We start from the raw sequence: 19,209 nt of genomic DNA, 5'->3' as shown, positions 1-19,209 counted from the left end.
ATGGTGAAAATGGAAAATCAAATTCTGAGTCTTTGTGAAGTTCCAAATAACATTTTTATTTTTTTCATTAGGCTTTAGAAGTAGTCTTACCAACAGTCAGTTGTTGAAGGGGAAAGTGTTATTGCTGACGTAAGTCTTCTACAATGGCAGATTACTGTCGTTGGCAGATGACCGTGCCATCTACATAGAGGAATATTTAGAGACTGTGGAGGTCTGCTGGGAGCTTGTTGCTATAGATAGAGAAGAATAATGGGAAAAGGGCAGAGTCCCGAGGGTCAGCCTTTAATAAAGATTATGCAACATATATTATAATGGTGCAGTGGGTGAGAAAATTGAGGCACCATTCTGAGCCTTCAGACCTTATGCCATGGAATAAAATGGTTGCATGGCAGAGGCTGGTTGTTTCAAAGGTGTTTCTAGGTCTGTAAAATTACTCTTATGAGCTGACCTTTGCCTAAAGCCATTAGTATGCCATTTGTAAGGTTATACTGTAAATTGCTGTGATGGTGCTTCTGTTAGCTCAAAAGCCATATTGCTTTGGAGATAGAAAACAATGGTCTGTAACATATTTGGCTAGTTGACTGTATGCTAGTGTCATGAATACTTTAGCAAGTGGTTCATATTTTTCATGTTTATCACTTACAGTCTCGAGTGGAAAATGAGATAAACCATCGGAATTTGCATAATTCAGTTTTGTACTGGTGTCTGCTCAGGAACAATTCCCATCATTGCATTCAGGCAATTGCTGTGATAAAACTTCCTTTTTGTAGGCTAAAATGAAGAACTAACAGTTAGAAGTCCATAACAAGCATACTTTATCTTACCAGATAGGTAGTGGTTAACCATTTTGATATCCCATGCAGTGCTTAATGCCTATGTATTTGTCAGTCATAATTTTTCTCAAGTGTAGAAAATGAGCATAAAGCAAATGTTGAAGGCCTGTTGTTGCCATCTTCCATCTCATGTGACATCACTATTGCAATATCACATAGGGAAGCCTCACAGGCCACTTTCAGCAGAAGCAACAGTTTGAAGTGCATTAGGACAGTAATAGATGTGGCCAACATTGTGGTCCAATAAAATAAATGTTTGAACTCTTTAGTCCAACTCCATAGTCTTTGAAATAACAAATTCAGAAGATGCAACACACTTGTCAGCTTTGGTAAAAGCCTGTCATAGCATTTTAAAATTCCCACAAAGGAAATGGGCTAACACCTTGTGCTCTTAGTATGGCCTCAGTTTTGTCTTGACATTTATGCAGTTCTTGTGCATCTATACCATGCCTGCAGTGTGTGACACTTGGCATTAAGAGACTACATATGTCCAGCATACCACTTAGCCTCTCTGAAATTGTGAGGACTCTTTTGAGGTTTTCTAAGTGATCCTCATCTATAGTATCAGTTGTGATATCAACAAGGTAACACTGGCCTCCTGGTACTCTTTGGATCACAGTACCATTGTCCATTTCCAGATATCTGGGGAAGAAGCTATCCCAAACACCAGTCTGTTATAATGGCAGAGGCCCTGATGATATTGATTGTTAGGAATATATTTGAAGCTTTTCCTGTCTCCTTCTGGTCTCCAGGGAATCATACTTTTTAACCATCCTGTACATTATTTATAATACATATTTAAGCATAGAATTTTCTTCTTTTATTTTTTTTTCATTATTTTTGAGTATGTGAAGAACATATCATTTCAATGGATAACTGCAAGTTGTTGATTCCCTCTACTTCAATGCAACAAATTCATACTTATTTTCAGAATTCATATTGTTTCCAGTTGAAAAGGCAATCATTCCTTATATGAGCCATCAGGAATGGAGCATATGAGTACATAATCCTGTGGAGTCTGGAGTTCACTTTCATTAGCTACTATGGTGATCAAGCACATTTACAGAAATCTCTAATATGAAATGCCCACAGGGAGTATTGACTGTGTGCTCTCATGAATAACGCTCTTCTACATACATTTCTGGTTAACATATTCATTTATTTCAATCTACCTCTGTTTTATTATATGTCTGTTTTATAAGGAATATATGATAAATATCTGAATGATCTGACAGGTCTCTCACACACACACACACACACACACACACACACACACACACACACACACACACACACACACACACACACACACACACACACACAAATATTTATCTCACCTTACCATTCCTTATTGAAACCATGGTTATTTTTAGCCACATTTAACATGATTGTATAGTGTTTCTGTTAAGCAGTTCACTGATTCATTCCCTTCATCTTAACCTGCATAGTATTTGGCATCACACCATAACCAGTTTCCCCCTTTCCAAGGGGGTTTGAGACATCTTGGCACACCATCTTATTCTTTCTAGTGTAACATAAGAGGACTATCACATGCAGGAAATGTGAGTTTTCTACTTATGGAACTATATTTTTCATCACACAAAGTGAGCATAACATGTGCAAGCTACATAAACTGGTTTTCATATGTGATTGCAGTTTTTATATGCCAACTCTTCTTTATATTCTGCCACATTCACCTTGAACCCACTTCCTTATATTGTGCCGCATTCACCTTGAACCCACATCCTTATATTGTGCTGCATTCTCCTTGAACCCACATCCTTATATTGTGCTGCATTCTCCTTTAACCCACTTCCTTGTATTTTGCTGCATTCTCCTTAAAACCATGTCCTTATATTGAGCTGCATTCTCCTTACATGCGGTATTCTCCTTAAACCCACATCATTATATTGTGCTGCAGTCTCCTTAAACCCTCATCTTTATATTGCATTGTATTCACCTTGAGCCCACGTCCTTATATTGTGCTGCATTCACCTTGAACCTTCATCCTTATATTGTGCTGCATTCTCCTTGAACCCACTTCCTTGTATTTTGCTGCATTCTCCTTAAAACCATGTCCTTATATTGAGCTGCATTCTCCTTACATGCTGTATTCTCCTTGAACTCACATCATTATATTGTGCTGCAATCTCCTTAAACCCTCATCTTTATATTGCGTTGTTTTCACCTTGAGCCCACGTCCTTATATTGTGCTGCATTCACCTTGAACCTTCATCCTTATATTGTGCTGCATTCTCCTTGAAACCACTTACTGCTAGTAAATAATTTGGTGCTATTGTTTGATGGAATAATGGCAAGACTCCCCTTAGACTGTACACTAGTACAGAATAACCACTGCAGCTACATACCTTGCCTCTTGCCTCCCTGACAACTGCAGTACCCTGGTCTGTCCTTGATCCCATGTCTCTGGAGCTACACTTGGCAGCTTAATAACTCAGCACTTCAATGAGCAGAGTAGATTTGATTTCCTAAATTGCTCCTCACCCCTGTTCATCCTTTTGGGAGAAAAAAACATCATTATGCTCTGTATTTATTAAGATTATAGATCATAGACTTGGGATAGCCTACGATGATTACTCCAGCTACAAAATATTTAAGAATTTTCACAAAATATTAAAAGTAGTCATTCAGGGCTGCCACGGTGGTGCAGCGGTTAGCATTGCCACCTCACAGCAAGAGGTTCTCTGGTTCAATTCTCGGCTGGGGTGCCTTCTGTGCGGAGTCTGCATGTCCTCCCTGTGGTCATGTGGGTTTCCTCCGGGTGCTTCGGTTTCCTCCCAAAGACATGCTGTATGTGGATTGGACACTCTAAATTGGCCCCAAAGTGTGTGCCTTCTGTGGAAGGTTGGGCACCGGGCTGGCAACTCAACACCATAAAACTCCACTGCCAATCATGAGCAGACAGGTGATCCGCTGTGGTGACCCCTAACCGGGAAAAGCCAGAAGAAGAATTAAAAGTAGTCATTCATTGTCTGCAGACATGTATTCTTTAATGATCTTGGTAACTTATCAATTATCATTCTCCTTTATTATGAGTACTCACATCTTTATTGTGCACTTTTTATAGATGCATAAAGTTTTAGAAGTATTAAGTTTAATACCATTTATTGTCTAAAATTAATTTCTATTCTATGACTGCATGCTCCTTAATGGACAGCAAGCAACATTTTGTAATCTCTTTTAAAAAAATGTCTTTATAGTGGATAGATAAGATAATAAAACTTATATATTTTTGATACCATGACCAGCAAATATGCATTACACACATCAAGACATTCACAGCTTAGTGTATTATACTTACAAAGCAGCAAACCATTTCAGACAAGCTTTGCTTCAAGCACATTTCTGTGTTGTCATTTTTCTCTTACATTCTGTGGTGTATATACTATGTGTGCTTTGTCATACCCATATGACTGTACAAAAACTCCAGGAGAGTAACATGCCACTCACATTTTATGATATTTGATTCGCAATGATTAATATTAAAATGTCTCAGATACACAAACAGAAGCATATTTGAGTAATTTCCCATTTCACAAAAAAATATTTTTAAATTTCTATCTGCATTTTTAATGGCAAGGAAAGCCAGAACAATATTAATGTGACTAATTGAGTGAAACATTTATATAATTCAAGAATTAAATATTATATCTGAATTATGTTCTGTGTATAACATATGGCAATATTATTTATATATTATGTTATGGATTCATATTGATAGATCAACTGCAATTATATCATTCTCAAAACCACCAAAAAAGTTACTTTCATAAAAAATCAAAATAAATCTTTTTTGCAGGGGGGACAAGCCCCCTATACCTCCATATGGGGGTGGCACCCCCAATACCCCCAGAACTTAAAAATACCTGCCCTGAGTTTGCATAACAGTAGAGAAAATTGAATCCTCCTGTCTTGCAGAATGTGCTTTTGGCTAACATTTTTCAGCTGATTTCTGCTTGATCAAGCTACCTAAACTATATATCATTATAGTGAATGCTGTAATTCTGGAAAACAATGGAAGAAAAAAATAGCTGTTTGGGGAAACCACAGTAATTCCTGCCTAATAAATTAATTATTTGTGAATTACTTTTGGAAACCAAGGATATGTATGCAACACTGTCAAAGTGATAGTAGCATTAAGTCTGCTTACTGACATTTGATTTCCTTGTGTTCAGATTGGGTCGGAAAATTATGATGTAACACTTAGGGATGAAGATGCAAATTTCTAAGCCAGCACTTGAGGACAAGATAGCAAAAACTTCTAAAGCAACCATGTATTTTCCTTTGGTACTGAGATATGCTGGGATAAAGGATAACCAGACACTGACAAACACCAACATGCTAAAGCATATGAACTTAGCTTCATTGAAATCGTCAGGCAACTTCCTAGCTAGAAAGGCTACCACAAGACTAACACTAGCCAGAAATCCTATGTATCCCAGCATGCACCAGAATGCAAATAATGAGCCATCATTGCATTCAATAAGGATTTTTCCAGTTATGGTTTTCATGTTGTGTTCCAGATAGGGTGGGAAACAAATCAACCAAATTATGCAAATCACAAACTGAATGAGTGTCCCAAAAAATATGATTCCTGAAGGTAACTTGTACCCAAGCCATTTTCTCAGATTGCTGTGTGGATTTGTTGCTTTAAAAACAATAACAACCATGATTGTTTTCGCAAGCACACATGAGATACAGAGGGTAAAAATAATGCCAAACATGATCTGACGTAGGATACAGGTCATGTTTCCAGGTTGACCAATGAATATAAGAGCACATAAAAAGCAAAACATAAGTGCAAACAAAAGAATGTAGCTGAGCTTGCGATTGTTTGCACGGACAACAGGAGTGTGACGACATTTAACAAATGTTATGCATACAAAGCTGTTAAGTAAAATAAGAACTGTTGTTGCTGAAGTCAGTACTGAACCTAAGGGATCTTCATATGCCAGAAATTCCACTGTTTTCCTAATGCATGTGTCTCTTCTGCTGTTTGGCCACTGGTCATCTGGGCATTTTAGACAGTCAGTTACACCTAGGAAGACAAAAATAGGCATTTCTGAGAGGTGCTGACCTCAGGTAACTCAAACATTATAAATAAAAAATAATTAAATCTCTTATAAGCTCTGATTTTAAAAAGTATATATTACTGTCAATGTATTTTCTAATGTTGTCTTTAGTGAATCATTGAAGAACTGCAAGATTTTTTTAATGAAATATTTTGAAGGAATGTAGTTATGTAAACTGGCTTTTTCAGAAATACATACTTATATACTAAAGTCAGTACTTTTCTCTAGACAGTACTTAATTTGAAGTATAACAGTGCTGCTGTTAGTTTAAAAATGAAACAATAAAGCAAATAAGGTTATTAGATTGCTTTAATCCCTTTCTCTACCTTGCCCATTTTACTATAAGGTAAGCAAAACACATTTTAAGGATGTCTTTGGTATTCTGGATTGTCTGTTTAGCATTATTGTATGCAAGCATTTAGAAATCTATGCTGTAATACTTCCAAGTGGCGGTTAGCCATGGTAACATAAATAAATGGTTATTCTAGTATATTTGTGCACAGTTAAGTAATAAATTACTTACAAAAATAAATATTTTTCACACTGACAACAGTGGCAAGCATGCTGTACCTTATATACTTTGTTCAGCTCTGGAGGCCATAAAAGGAGAAGGACATCAGATTTGTTGGCTGGAGTCCAGAGAAGTGGCATTAGCATGTTATTTGCCATAGAAAGAAGGGATATAGCTAGAGAGCAGAGGAGTTAGAGTGAAGACATAACATGGGCTTGTTAGGTAATGTCACGAGAGAATTGAAGGGATCATCCTCATCACAGGTAAAAAGGAAGTGAAAAGGCTTTAGATTTTAAGATTTAACTACTCCATTGACCTCTGCCACAGATTTGTCTGGGATTAATTTTTGGAGTATGTTGTAGATCCATGGGATGAACTACAGAAATGAGTGATATACGGGGAATGCATCAAGACATTCAAGGGGTCATGGGACATGGGAAAGGAGGAGAAGAGATAGAGAAAATGTGGTGACAGGAGAGAGAATAGGTAAGGTAGGCAGAGAAGGAAAGGGGAAGACGGGTATTTAAGGTGAGTGCAAGGAACCACTAGCCTTTTTGACACTTATGTCAGGAGCTCACACATTGCACCTGTTGTCATCATCCATAGTAAGTAGGAGAGAGTAATTTTGTGCAGGTACCAGACAGTGGGTAAGTACAGAAAATACTAGTGAAAAGGATAGGTATTTTTTGTGGTTGTTATTTACATACCAAAAGAGAGATAGAGAGAGAGGAGGAAAATGCATGCAAAGAGCAGGTCAACAGATATACGGGCACTAGCTCTCCCTAGGCTGCTAGAGGTCTGTAGGAAGGGTAAGTTAGCAATTTAAGTGATTATATCAGTAGCAGGTGCAGCTAAGAAGGCAATAACACTGTCAAGGGGCATACAAAGGGCCATGTATGACTTTCTAGCAGTCCAGTGAGGTACAAGTAAAGGGATCAGGGTTAGGTTATTAATAACTCTATGGTTTCACACCTTCAGCAGTCATACTACCTACCACCACAATATTCTGATTGAGATCTGGACACTCTGAGTAGCTGGTAGGTAGAATGCTCCTATAAGGTCTTCCCCTCCTTCCATCCTCATGGTTGTTAGGTGCTGAATGCAAGATTTGTAGCCTGCTTCATCCCATTTGTGTTATGGCCAAACTCTTCTTGTCCCAAAGTGGGAGCAGAGTAGCAAAGTGCAGTAATGTGTCCACAGGATGCAGGGCTTTCTGGCTGTGGGACAAGTGTATGCATTATGCTGTACATCCTTCTGGTGGCAAAAGAAAAGATTTGGTAGAGTGAAGTTTGTAGAAATATTAGACTTAATAGATGTCAATGGGGTGAAGAGGATTACCAAGGTGAATGTGTTAGGGATCAGGGACTTGGTGACACCACTAATGGCTCCTGTGAAAAGGAGACTGAGTAGGTTTAGGACCAGGGCCTGGGTGTCAACTGAGATCTAGGTTATATACTGAAGAAGGATAAAGGCAGAGTTTACCTCTGTTGGCTTATTTATTATTGATTAAGGAGGTTCATCATTAGAGGGTACTAAGGCCTGGTTGGGATATAACCAGTGCTTTAGGAAACTGGAAGTGGCTGATAAGGCCCTTGGGAGAGAAAACTGGCATGTGGTTACATGGTCAGATATGATGTTGGTTAGGGCACATGTGCAACTCAGAGTGGCATCTGAGGAAATGGGGGGGTCAAGAGTAAGGTGTACTGTGCATAGGTTCATAGATTAGTACTAAGCTAACTGCCCTTGTGAGCCATTTTAAGCCTAGCCAAGTATCGCTTGTGAGACTCAAACCCTACACCTTGTGTTTGTAAGGCAAACACCTTAACCATTAGGCCACAAGCACTGGAGAATGGAAAGAATGACCCCATATTCACAAGATAGTGACAAGCTTGGGGGATTAGGGCTGGGCTCACTGAAGTTTGCATGTACAGACATAGCATTTAGCAGATCATTAGCTAATGTTTTGAGAAGGTTGGTCTAGGGAGATTTGGTTATTTGGTTGGTATTTCTTACACCATTTTAATAGAATGTCATTCTGGCCGAAGGATTATTCGTCATCAGAAGATCTGCAGCTGCCGAAAGTTGCAGCCAGTGGCTTAGGCATGATAGAGTATTTTAATGGTAAGTGCTTTGTGGTCCAGTTGCCTGATAACTGGCCTGCTGAGTGGAGGAAAGACATTAACTTTTTGAACTCATGTCCATTTGGGATGCTATAGTAAATTGGCAAAGGGAGTTAAGGAATAAGAAGGTTGTCGCATTTGTGTAACTTGGCTATGGTGGTGCAAGTTTTGTAAAAAAGAAAAACTCACTAAATCAAATTTGGTTCAATATTTGTTGAGGAAATTAGTATTCCACTGGCTTAAAATTCATTTTTCATTTTTCAACAAAACATATCTTGTTTGTCTCCTTCACAGGTGCACAGATTTTGGATTTTGGATCTAGAGGAAGGGGTAAGATGGCAGCAGTGTCAAAAGAGGTATTGAGCATTGGAAATATATACCCGATTGGTTAGTGTAGTGGTCTTGGGCAATGATGACTAGGAAAGCAAATAATGCAGTAGCAGAAGTGTTTTTTTTTTTTTTTATGGAGAGGTAGTCCAGCACAGAAAGGAGTTGGTTAGTTAAGTTACTGGTTATAAGTACACTGGTGGGAGTTGAGGAAAGCAATTAGAATAATAACGGTGCACCTAGTGGTCCTGATTGCTGCAACCAGGTTCATGGAAGTGAGTGACAATACTAAGCATTAGTGGCATAAATCTCAACTATCCAGATTTTCACAGAATGTTCAGCTTTTTGATTCATATTTTGGTCGATTTCTCATAACATTGCAGTTTTCTGGCAAATCACATTGGCAAATCACTGAAGACTGAAGTCAGAAAATAATGGCAGGCATATGATTTTCAGACTTCATATCCTTCATAAAAGTCATGCTAATGCAAAACCTGTTATACTATCAAATAAGTTTGCAAGAGCAATATTTAAAATGTGTCCCTATTTTTGGGCCTTTGTCCCTCCATTTTTGTGGCTTTGTCCAGATTTTTTGCTCTAAGAAGTTGAGAGGCATGATTAGTGGATTTTAAGTATGTTCTATGTTTGGGAAATAATTAGGGATTTGGCAGTGGATAATAGAATTCCCTTGGGAAGTAGTTGCTCTGGGTGCAGATGTGCATTTATGAGACAATTATTAGTCACAATATATATCTTTTGTTTTCTCCCCTTTCTGTTTTTGTGTATGGAGGTGAATATTGAGTTAATTAATTGGTGGGGAGTCTTAGATGGCATGACTTGTGTATCACTGAGTCAGAGGTTTTAGTTTGATTGGGAAGGTCCAAAGCTATCAGGGCAATAAAGGGTAGCAGGTAGTGTTGTGAAGGAACAAGGGCAATAGTGTGGGTGGCAGCTTGGAAGACATTGGTAGTGGTGCCAGTTAGTTTTCCATCATGCTTATGATGGCCTTGGATGGTCAGTGAGCTGCTAGAGAAGTTAATTCTACATATTCCCCTTGTTTGGTATTGCATCTCTTTCAGCATTGGAGGGCAAGTTGAACAAGGTCACATAGAGGATTGGTATACCTATTTATTTTATTTATTTTTTATTTACGTTTAAATTGTTAATGTAGATGCAGCTCTGGTCCCATTGGACCATGTCAGTCTCAGCCAAGGGAAAACACAATAAATATATGACATTATATACAGAATGAATGACAAAATGCAATAAATGCAAAGTGAATATCATAGTTAGCTTGATGGTAGTAAGGCAATAGATAAATGACATTATGAAAGAGTGTCTGACAAAACAGAATACATATACATGCATGATATACAGAGTGGACATCAGAGTTGACATGATGAAGGAATCACAACAAATACATAGTGAGAACAAAGGATTCAGTGGGAAGACGGGAATGAAGAGGTCAACTTATATGACCAGAGAGACAGCAGGTGCATTTCCTAGTCTTAAAATGCACTTATATTTCTATTTGGAAAATGGGGAAGGGGGAATAATCTTTAGGAAAAAAAGGGAGAGATTCCCACAGGTTGAGACCAAGGACTGAAAAAGCTTGCTCTGTGCAGTCAAGCTTTTTTGTGAGGATTTGGAGGAGAGGACATGAGTGGTTAAGATGTCTAAGATTCAATATTGGTGCATCTCTGAATAGTCTGGAAGCTAATGGAGGGATGGTGTCATTGTTGATAAGTTAAAATAGTTCAGAGGCAAGTAGAAAATCAGTACATTGTTTCACAGGTAGCCAGTTACCTTTTTCAATAGTTGTCTAGGCATTCATTTTATGCTTAGAGAGTAATGGATCAGGAAATGGCATTTTGGATAGACTGAATGATGGATACATTTCTTTTAGAGGTTACAGCAATGACAGGGAAGCAATATTCTTGCTGAATCAGTAAGATACCTTTACCTATGGGATTTTTACTGGGTCTGGATAGAAACGGGGAGCTCCTACTGGGTCTATATTGGATGTTCAAACTTTCAAAAGTTCGAGTGTCATATGGTCGACAGCATATGATCGAATTTTTGAAAGTTCAGACATTTTAACTGAGATCTCTGTATAGTGTGTAATTGAAAGCTTTCCCTTTTCTTTACTGTAGTGTGTTCTCGGAGTTGGTATACTTAAAGACCAGGGGTATGGGGTGCAGGGGGCTCGCCCCCTGCTTACAACATTTAAGTAGTAATTATTTGTGTAGTTTATTTATTTTATTTGGATGTTCAAACTTTTAAAAGTTCAGTCATATGGTGTTGATCATATGACACTCAAATTTGTAAAAGTTCAATCATTCAATATAGACCCATCCTATTACCCCATAATAGGAGAGAGATAATTTTGTGTGTGTGTGTGTGTGTGTGTGTGTGTGTGTGTGTGTGTGTGTGTGTGTGTGTGTGTGTGTGTGTGTGTGTGTGAGTCTGTGTCTGTGTTGTGTAGTTCAGGTGGTGATGGAAATATAGTAGGAAGGGGTCCAACCAAATACCTAGGAATTTGAAAGAAGTGACATCTTCAGTAGTGTTATGAAGATGATCAAGGACTTTTAGAAGCCTGTAAACAGAAATGAGCTTTTACCTAGTGCAAAAAACATTGTTTTAGTTTGAGAGGAATTTAACAGTAATTGTTTATCACTGACCTATTGAATAAGGGCATGAAACTCAGCCTGAAGTTCAAGTTCAAGAGAAGAGACAGACTGGATGGATCGGAATAAAACCATGTCATCAGCATAAAGCAGGAGTGGAAGACGGAGAAAGTTAAAATGAAGTAGAACAGTCTTCAAGGTACACCACCATGAGCTTGCACTGTGTCAAAAGTGATAAAAACACTCTTTATTTGAAGAAAAACAACAACAATGTTAAAAACACATGAAACTCCCAACTGAGATATGCGCTTTTTGATTCTTAAGCCTTCTTCAGTTCATAAATAACAAGTGCTGGGTAAAAACATATAGGGCTGGATTCACGAAGGCTTGCACGGAGTCTAAGAGTAGAGTAAGACTCCATGCAGCCATCATGTCTGCCGAGCGATCCAAGAACAGCCGGTAGGGGCGTGCAACAGAGCACCCAAAGCGAGTCTTAAACGGACAGGGCTAGGATATGCAAATTACCTCATTTGCAGCTGAAAGCTATGCAAATGAGGTAAATTTGCGATCCAGGAAGCCCAAACCTGTCCGAGTAAGAGTAGTGTTATTTGCAGAAATGTACTCAGTTGACAACTGAGTACGGTTTTGCAAATAGCAAAACAGAGCTGTGACAGCTCGAAATAAAGGATGCATCTGGTCGAGGAATCCTGCCAATGGCCAAAAATATGGCCATTGGCAATGTCCACCGCCACAAACTTAAAATAAAGTAAAACATATATTTTTTCACGATCGCCGATGTTTAAGCGTAGCGCAGCGCCGCGCAAATGTGGTGCGCTATAAAAACCAGAAAAACAATAAATTAAAATGCATACATGTGGATTTTACAGTAATCCCTAATATACAATGCAAGGGAATGGCAGTGCAAAGACAACATGGCTACCGAGTAGAGGTTGCTAAGGGGGAAGCTCAGTCTAAAAGATGTAACCAAGCATTAGTAGGCAATCCTATGCAAATGAGGGTAAGGCTAGTGAATTACAAGTTTACATAGCAAATGAGCACAGTCAATGTAGAGTAGGAGTAGGATAAGGGGTGTAATAGAGTAGAAGATAGGTGACATCATAAGGGGGGTATGTCCGAGAGAAGTGAAGCCCAATGGAGTAGAGTGGCATGTGTCTGCTGTCAGATACTAATCATTGGAATAGGTGTGTCAATAGGTATCCTAGCTAAAAGCAAGAAATTGAAGGTGTACGCTGTGAACAACACCAAAGATTCTTGTAGAAAAGCCTGCAATGTGTATGCACGCGTGTGCACGCCTGTAAAACCGAGTAAGCCTATGTGCGCACCTGTGTGCCGGTGTGCACGCGTGTAAGCCTGAGTAAGCAAGTGTAAGGATGTTGAAACCCATGTAAGCATGTTTGCGCCTGTGTCCGTGCGTGTTAGCAAGAGTAAGCAAGTTTTAGCCTATGTAAGCATGTGTGCGCGCGTGTGAGCTGGTGTGTGCATGTTTGCACTTGTGTCCGCGGCGCTGCCCCCCTGAGGAAATAGAAAGGGAAAAGGAAGCGCAACAAATAGTAGGAAGTTAACTAGGGAGTACTAGCAGAGCCAGCAGGTGAAAACAATCAGAATCAGGCAATTACACAGGCAGTGCACTAGCCCAGCCCAGCACTTAAATCTCAGCAAACAACTTTCCAGTATGTGTTTCTCAGAGACACTGCAACACTGCAGTAAGCTAATAGAAGTGAAAACTGAAAAAGCTTTAATGAGACAAAGAAATGTTAGGGGCTGCCATTGCTGTTATAAGGCAACATATGCAACATGCTGAGGGTGGTGACAATGTGAATGCTGCAGAGCAACCCACAGTGAGGAGACGGAGAAGAGTGTACAGGCCTAGGGTAACCTACCAGGGGCTACATGAGCTGGAGATAGTAGAGCGCTATAGAGTGGACAGAGACCTCATGCAGCAAATTGTTGATCTCTGCAGGCCATGCCTCACACACAGAACCAACAGAGGGGAACCCATTCCAGTGGATACCAAGGTATGTGTTGGCCTAAGAATACTAGCAACAGGTACCTTCCAGAGACCAGCTGGTGATATGATGGGGATTTCACAGGCATCAGCATTCAGGGTACTGCACCAGTTCCTGAATGCCATGTCAGCACATGTCGGTGATCATGTATATTTCCCCAATTCCCGTGAGGTATTGTCCAGCAATATGCGTCTCTTCCAAATAGCGGAATACCCTGAGGTAGTGGGTGCAATAGACTGCACGCACATTCGCATCAAAGCACCAGCTGGCAAGCGGGGTAGGGTCTATTATAATCGCAAGGGTTGCCCCTCCATCAACTGCCAGGTCGTGTGTGATGCCCAGGACATAATAATGAATGTGTGGGCTGGCTGCCCTGAAAGCTACCATGACTCCCATATCTGGCATCTGACACAGCTGTACCAGACATTTGCCAATGGGGACATCCCTCATGGTCACCTAATGGGGGATGCTGGATATGCACTTGAGCCATGGCTGATGACACCCATCAGAAATGCACACACACCTGAACAGGAACACCATAATGAGGCACACGCACAAACACAAAATGTAATCGAGCATGTGTTTGGGCTGCTCAAGTCATGGTTCCGGTGCCTGGACACATCTGGTGGAGCCTTGCAGTAGTCACCAACTACATGTACCCAAATTGTCATGGTATGTGCTATGCTACACAATATGATCCTGCGAAAACAGCTGCAGCAGGAGCAGCATAGGGCCGGGCACAACAGCCCCCCACCCATGCCAAGGCCATCACAGGCAGAGCGTGACTCGGAGGAGGAGGAACAACCTGAGCCTGCCCCAGTAGGCAGAAGGAGGCGTGCCCAGTATGCTTTGGCCTTGGCAAAGAGACAACGCATAGCATATACACTGGCTCAGTAGGAACCATGGAAATGATACCTCTCTCCGACTCGCACACATAGTAAAAGGGATGCCTAATTCAACACAACCTGTTAACAAACATGTATAGGGAGTGTAAAATGTGCATCAGACATAGGCAGCCCTGCAGCACCATCTGAGGCATGATTGCTATGTGTTAAGCAATATAAAGCAGTGCTAAACAGCTCTCAGCAATATTTAGTATATGTAAACAAAATTGCACACACTAAGTAGCACAGCTACAGGCAATGTTGAGCAATATTGGGCACTGTTCACCAATGTTGGTCAACATTGATCAATGTTGTGCAAGTCCAGTCAAATTTGGCCATAGTTCAGCAAAAGCAGGTAAACATGTTCATATTTGCTTCACTTTCCTTGAAGCAGTCTGTCCTGCCATGTATGAAAAAATGAAGCAGTGACAGTCCTCAAACCCATGATACAGTGCACTATAGTCATAGTACAGAACCACTAGACCATGACAGCATGTCAATGGTTAGCTTGTATGAAAAAAGGTTGATATGTCTATGCAAAGTATCTCATGGAAACCTTGCAGGCAAAGCATAATCCCTGCCGAGTTAAGACACAAAGGTGAGGCCTGCAGTAAGAATAGAACCTGATATACAACACACATATAGTATAAATGTTAATATTGTGAATGTTCACACACATCAACAAATGTAGTGGACCTCAGACAGCAACATACTGCAAGGTCACACTGGGCATGCTCACACACTTGAAAATATGAGACAAATGTTAGGCAACGAAATACTGAAAGACTGAACTGGGCATGCTCACACACTTAGGGCATGTATGAGTACAGCAGTGTGCCACACATATCCATCAGTTGCATGTGTCAACTCAGGAACTTCGCACTATTCACCAGTCCACCATGTGCACACAGTTATATGATAACAGACACAGATATAATATAGTGAAAGCCTGTCATAATCAAATATGTTATGCAGATAACAAGGAAAATGCAGGCTAAAACAACTGAAAAACAGAGAACCGGTAGTAAGACAGCAGTAAGCAGCAGACGTTTATTGAAGCGCTTTTCGTCAGCTTTACTTGGATATTTGTCTAAGTAAAGACTGTAATATACATGCATTCACAGCTAGTATATATAGGAAAACTACATACTCTAACACTTTTCTCCACTATACAGCTGTCATCCCTTCCACCAGAAAAAACCTGCAGTTAAGGGACAGCTGGTGAGAGCTTCTAGGATGGTTAGCCTGGATGAAGACTTTCTTACTGAATGTAGTGTAATCAAGAACATGTTCCTTCATAGAGGGTACCCTGAATCATTGTTTGAGTCACTCATTCAAGAGGTTACAGATAAAAGATATAATAGAGTATATACCCCACTTTTGAGTGTCAATTCTACAGTACCCACCTTAGAGTTAGGTACTGACCTGGAGATGAATAGCTCTGGTGATGTAGATAAGAATGTATTTGTTAACATCGGACAGTCTGAGAACTCGCCTGTAAATTTTATAACTACTTTTAGTACATATAGCCCACAATGTGTATCCATCTTAAAGAAAAATTGGGACCTCTTTAAATTATATCCTGAGATCCACAAGAAGTTAGGTGAAGGGCCAAGAGTGATTTATAGGAAAGGGAAGAACCTTAAAGCCTTATTGGAAAAGCACGATGTGGTTGTAGCGAAGCACCCGAGTATGTACAAATGTCAGAATTGCAACTATTGTAGATTTGTGGTTGAAATTAATATATTTCAAGTAAATGGAACCACTTATAAATTGAAGAGTAAATTTGATTGCAAGTCAACATTTGTAACATACCTAGCTAGATTTACATCCTGTCCAGCATTCTATGTAGGTAAAACTGAGAGAAGGTTGAGGGACAGGATTGTATGAACACCTCTATGCTACTAAAAAGGGCTAACTTGAAAATGCCCTTGCTAAGCAAATAAGTGCCACTTGGACCATAACTTCAAGTTTATGGTTATTGATCAAGTTAAAGTTGACCTAAGGGGGGAGGCCCAAGAAACCTCAAACTTGATGAACTTGAGTTAAAATGGCAAGTGAGATTAAATGCTTATAGCCATCCTGGATTAAATGACTCCTGCTCTATTAGTAGTGTGTTGAAATTAAATAGCCTGAAGAGGTGAGCAGGTGTAGGTCTCTAAGCAGCTAAAGAATGTATATTTTATAACTAATTTACATATACTTAATGTATATATATATATATATATATATATATATATATATATATATATATATATATATATGTGTAATTTAGTTTGTTACCAGATGTCTGGTTTAATATAAATTTTGAAAAGATTCTTTATAATTGGTTTATAAGTGTTTTTTATTAATGCTATTTTAATGGATGAGTAAACAGCACCTATTAGAACTGGATTTTATAGGTTTGCTGTTAAAAAATGAAAAGAAAAAAAAAAAAAAGAAAAAATCCTTTTATAACCGTTTTGTAATATTTTTATTTCCGAGATGTTTTTATAAGGGCTGTCTCTTTAAATGTAGTTGTGTTAATTAATTTGATTGCATTATATATATTGGGTTGCTGGTTATTAAATGCATTCTGATGTTATGCAGATACCTAGGTTGTTCATTGAAAGTGAGAAAGCAAAGAAAAAACAAAACCTGCAAACAGTACCATCACAGAACTATGTGCATCCCGAACATTATCATAGGATCAGCGGTTGACACTAGGCTATCTGCCCTAGGGCATGTATAAGCCTAGCCACAGTGTGTTTGGCTCATGCAACCCTGCTAGATTAGTAGACTGTGCCTGTGAATAGTAGGTCACACATGATATCCCACATATGCTCATGTTATTCAGCCTCTGTCTTGCAGGGACCCAGAACACATCCCAGGGCTAAACATATGATCACCCATCCACCTGTCAAGATGTCACCTGTAGGTGGTCAGTGTGGGTCTCTGAGTATGTGGGACTGGGATTCCATTCCTGAGTGAGTGTAGCCTCTGGGATGGGAATCTGCCCCTCCAGCATTTCCTATTAACATCAGTGCTGATGTTCCCGTCCCTGGAGAGTGTAACTGTAAGGGACTTTGATATCCTGAGGTGGAGCCTGTCCATCAATGCTGTGATAGACATGGCTTCAAACAACAGGCACTGATCACATCCAAGTAGGCAGTAAGCAACTGAGGAGAGCTGTGGTCACCAAAGCCAAACTGTGCATACCATCTGTGTGAGTCCCTAGATCCACTTGGTTTGGTACATTTGTGGACATTACAGTTGCTGCAGTTGTTGTGTAAGGTACATCCAAAATGGGCCATTGTATCCAAGCATGGGCCTGATGGGTATAGGGGCACAATGACCCCACCTGATCTAGATGTAAAACCCTATGGGATAAGGTGGGCCATATAGGTGCGTCCAACAACATTGGCAACGTGAATGTCAAAGGTGAGAGTACTAACTATTCATGTCCCCAAATCACAAATCACATACACCGTACATGATGTATCGTCACCTATGTGGTAATGTGTGGGCACATTGTCGCTACCAAAGGTGATGACTATGCATCTAATGGAAGGTATCTGTAGGCCATGGCTCTGGCACCAGTTATTCATCTCTGTGAGACCCGTTTTGAGGATGTTTGTGCCAGCTGTGCAGTTGATTATGGCACACAGTTTGCAGTCATCTGCGAACATGGTCAGCCATATTCCTCCTGTGTTAGCCAGTACGTCTGAGAAATATATATGGAACCAGAGAGGTCCCAGGACTGAGCCCTGTGGGATGCCACATGTAACTGGTGTATAGTCAGACATGGCACCTGCAATACTGACCATGTGGGTGCTATCCATGATCCAGTTAGCAATCCATCTTGTGACATATGTGTAGATATTGAAGCCAGTGAGCTTATGTATAATGGCTGAGTGGGGTATTGTGTTGAACTGTTGTGCGAGCTCCAGGTAGGCTGTGTGGACAACCCTCCATACGTCTATGGACCTGTTTACTGTTTAAAGACATCAAACAGGTGCAAGAGGCAAGATCTGCCCACAACACAGCCAAATTGTGTAGGATCCAGTGTCTGTAGGTTCACAATGTCTACTTGTATGTGTTCCATGATGATACGCTCCATAGCTTAGCAGACCAGGATAGTTAGGCATATAGTGCAATATTGTCCAGGGTCCCTTGTGGCACCACCACTGTAGAGCAGGAACACTGTTGCTTTATGCCATTTATTGGGTACATATCCTGTAGTAACTCTGATATCGAACAGTGACATAATGTGAGTGTGAATTTCGTCATGAATCTCATGTAAGCCACAGACCGGGACACCGTCTGGTACCATTGATGCTGCGTTGTCTGCTATGGAGAGGGCAGCACTCACCTGTTAATCTGTGATGTCAGTGAGGCTACATCCTGTTGGGATGGACATGTGCACTGCAGGGGGGATGGTGGGGAAACATTTCCACTGAACCTGTTTGCCAGGATATTTGCAATGTCACTGGGTTCACTGTATGTTTTATCATTACGCAGTAACTCACAGCATATCTGTGAGTTCCCACCCAGGTCCCTGACATAACTAAAGAAGGCCGTGTGATTGTCCATAGTGTCTGTTGCAAGTGTCCATTAGAAGTGGCCCTTAGATGAATCAAGAAGTGATCGTAGCTATTCCATAGTACTGATCAGAGATGCCTTCCTGACTGGGATTGTGCTCTATCATGTAGTAGCCTCTTCCTGTCCTTGTATAGCTCATTAATGGCCATGGTCCACTAGACAGGTCCCCTGCCTTTGGAGGAGTGAGTCTTGTAGTTATCTGGGAT

At 40.2% G+C, this 19,209-nt stretch overlaps 1 protein-coding gene across 1 annotated transcript in view; it reads right to left on the bottom strand.

Annotated features, from left to right (window-relative positions):
• Nucleotides 1-4,759: 4,759 nt before the first annotated feature.
• The window catches only part of LOC122790540 (vomeronasal type-2 receptor 26-like), a 57,717-nt gene continuing 43,267 nt past the window's right edge, over nt 4,760-19,209 (bottom strand). Inside the window, exon 3 of the mRNA XM_044058089.1 lies at nt 4,760-5,892. Coding sequence (XP_043914024.1) covers nt 4,991-5,892 — 902 coding nt within the window. The 3' untranslated portion in view covers nt 4,760-4,990. The remainder of the gene's footprint in view (nt 5,893-19,209) is intronic.

The sequence above is a fragment of the Protopterus annectens genome, chromosome 16.part0 (genome assembly GCF_019279795.1).
Source record: "Protopterus annectens isolate FY-2018-M chromosome 16.part0, PAN1.0, whole genome shotgun sequence".
NCBI lineage: Eukaryota > Metazoa > Chordata > Ceratodontiformes > Protopteridae > Protopterus > Protopterus annectens.
Note: the sequence above shows the minus strand (reverse complement) of the source record. Positions and strands in the feature narration are given on the sequence as shown.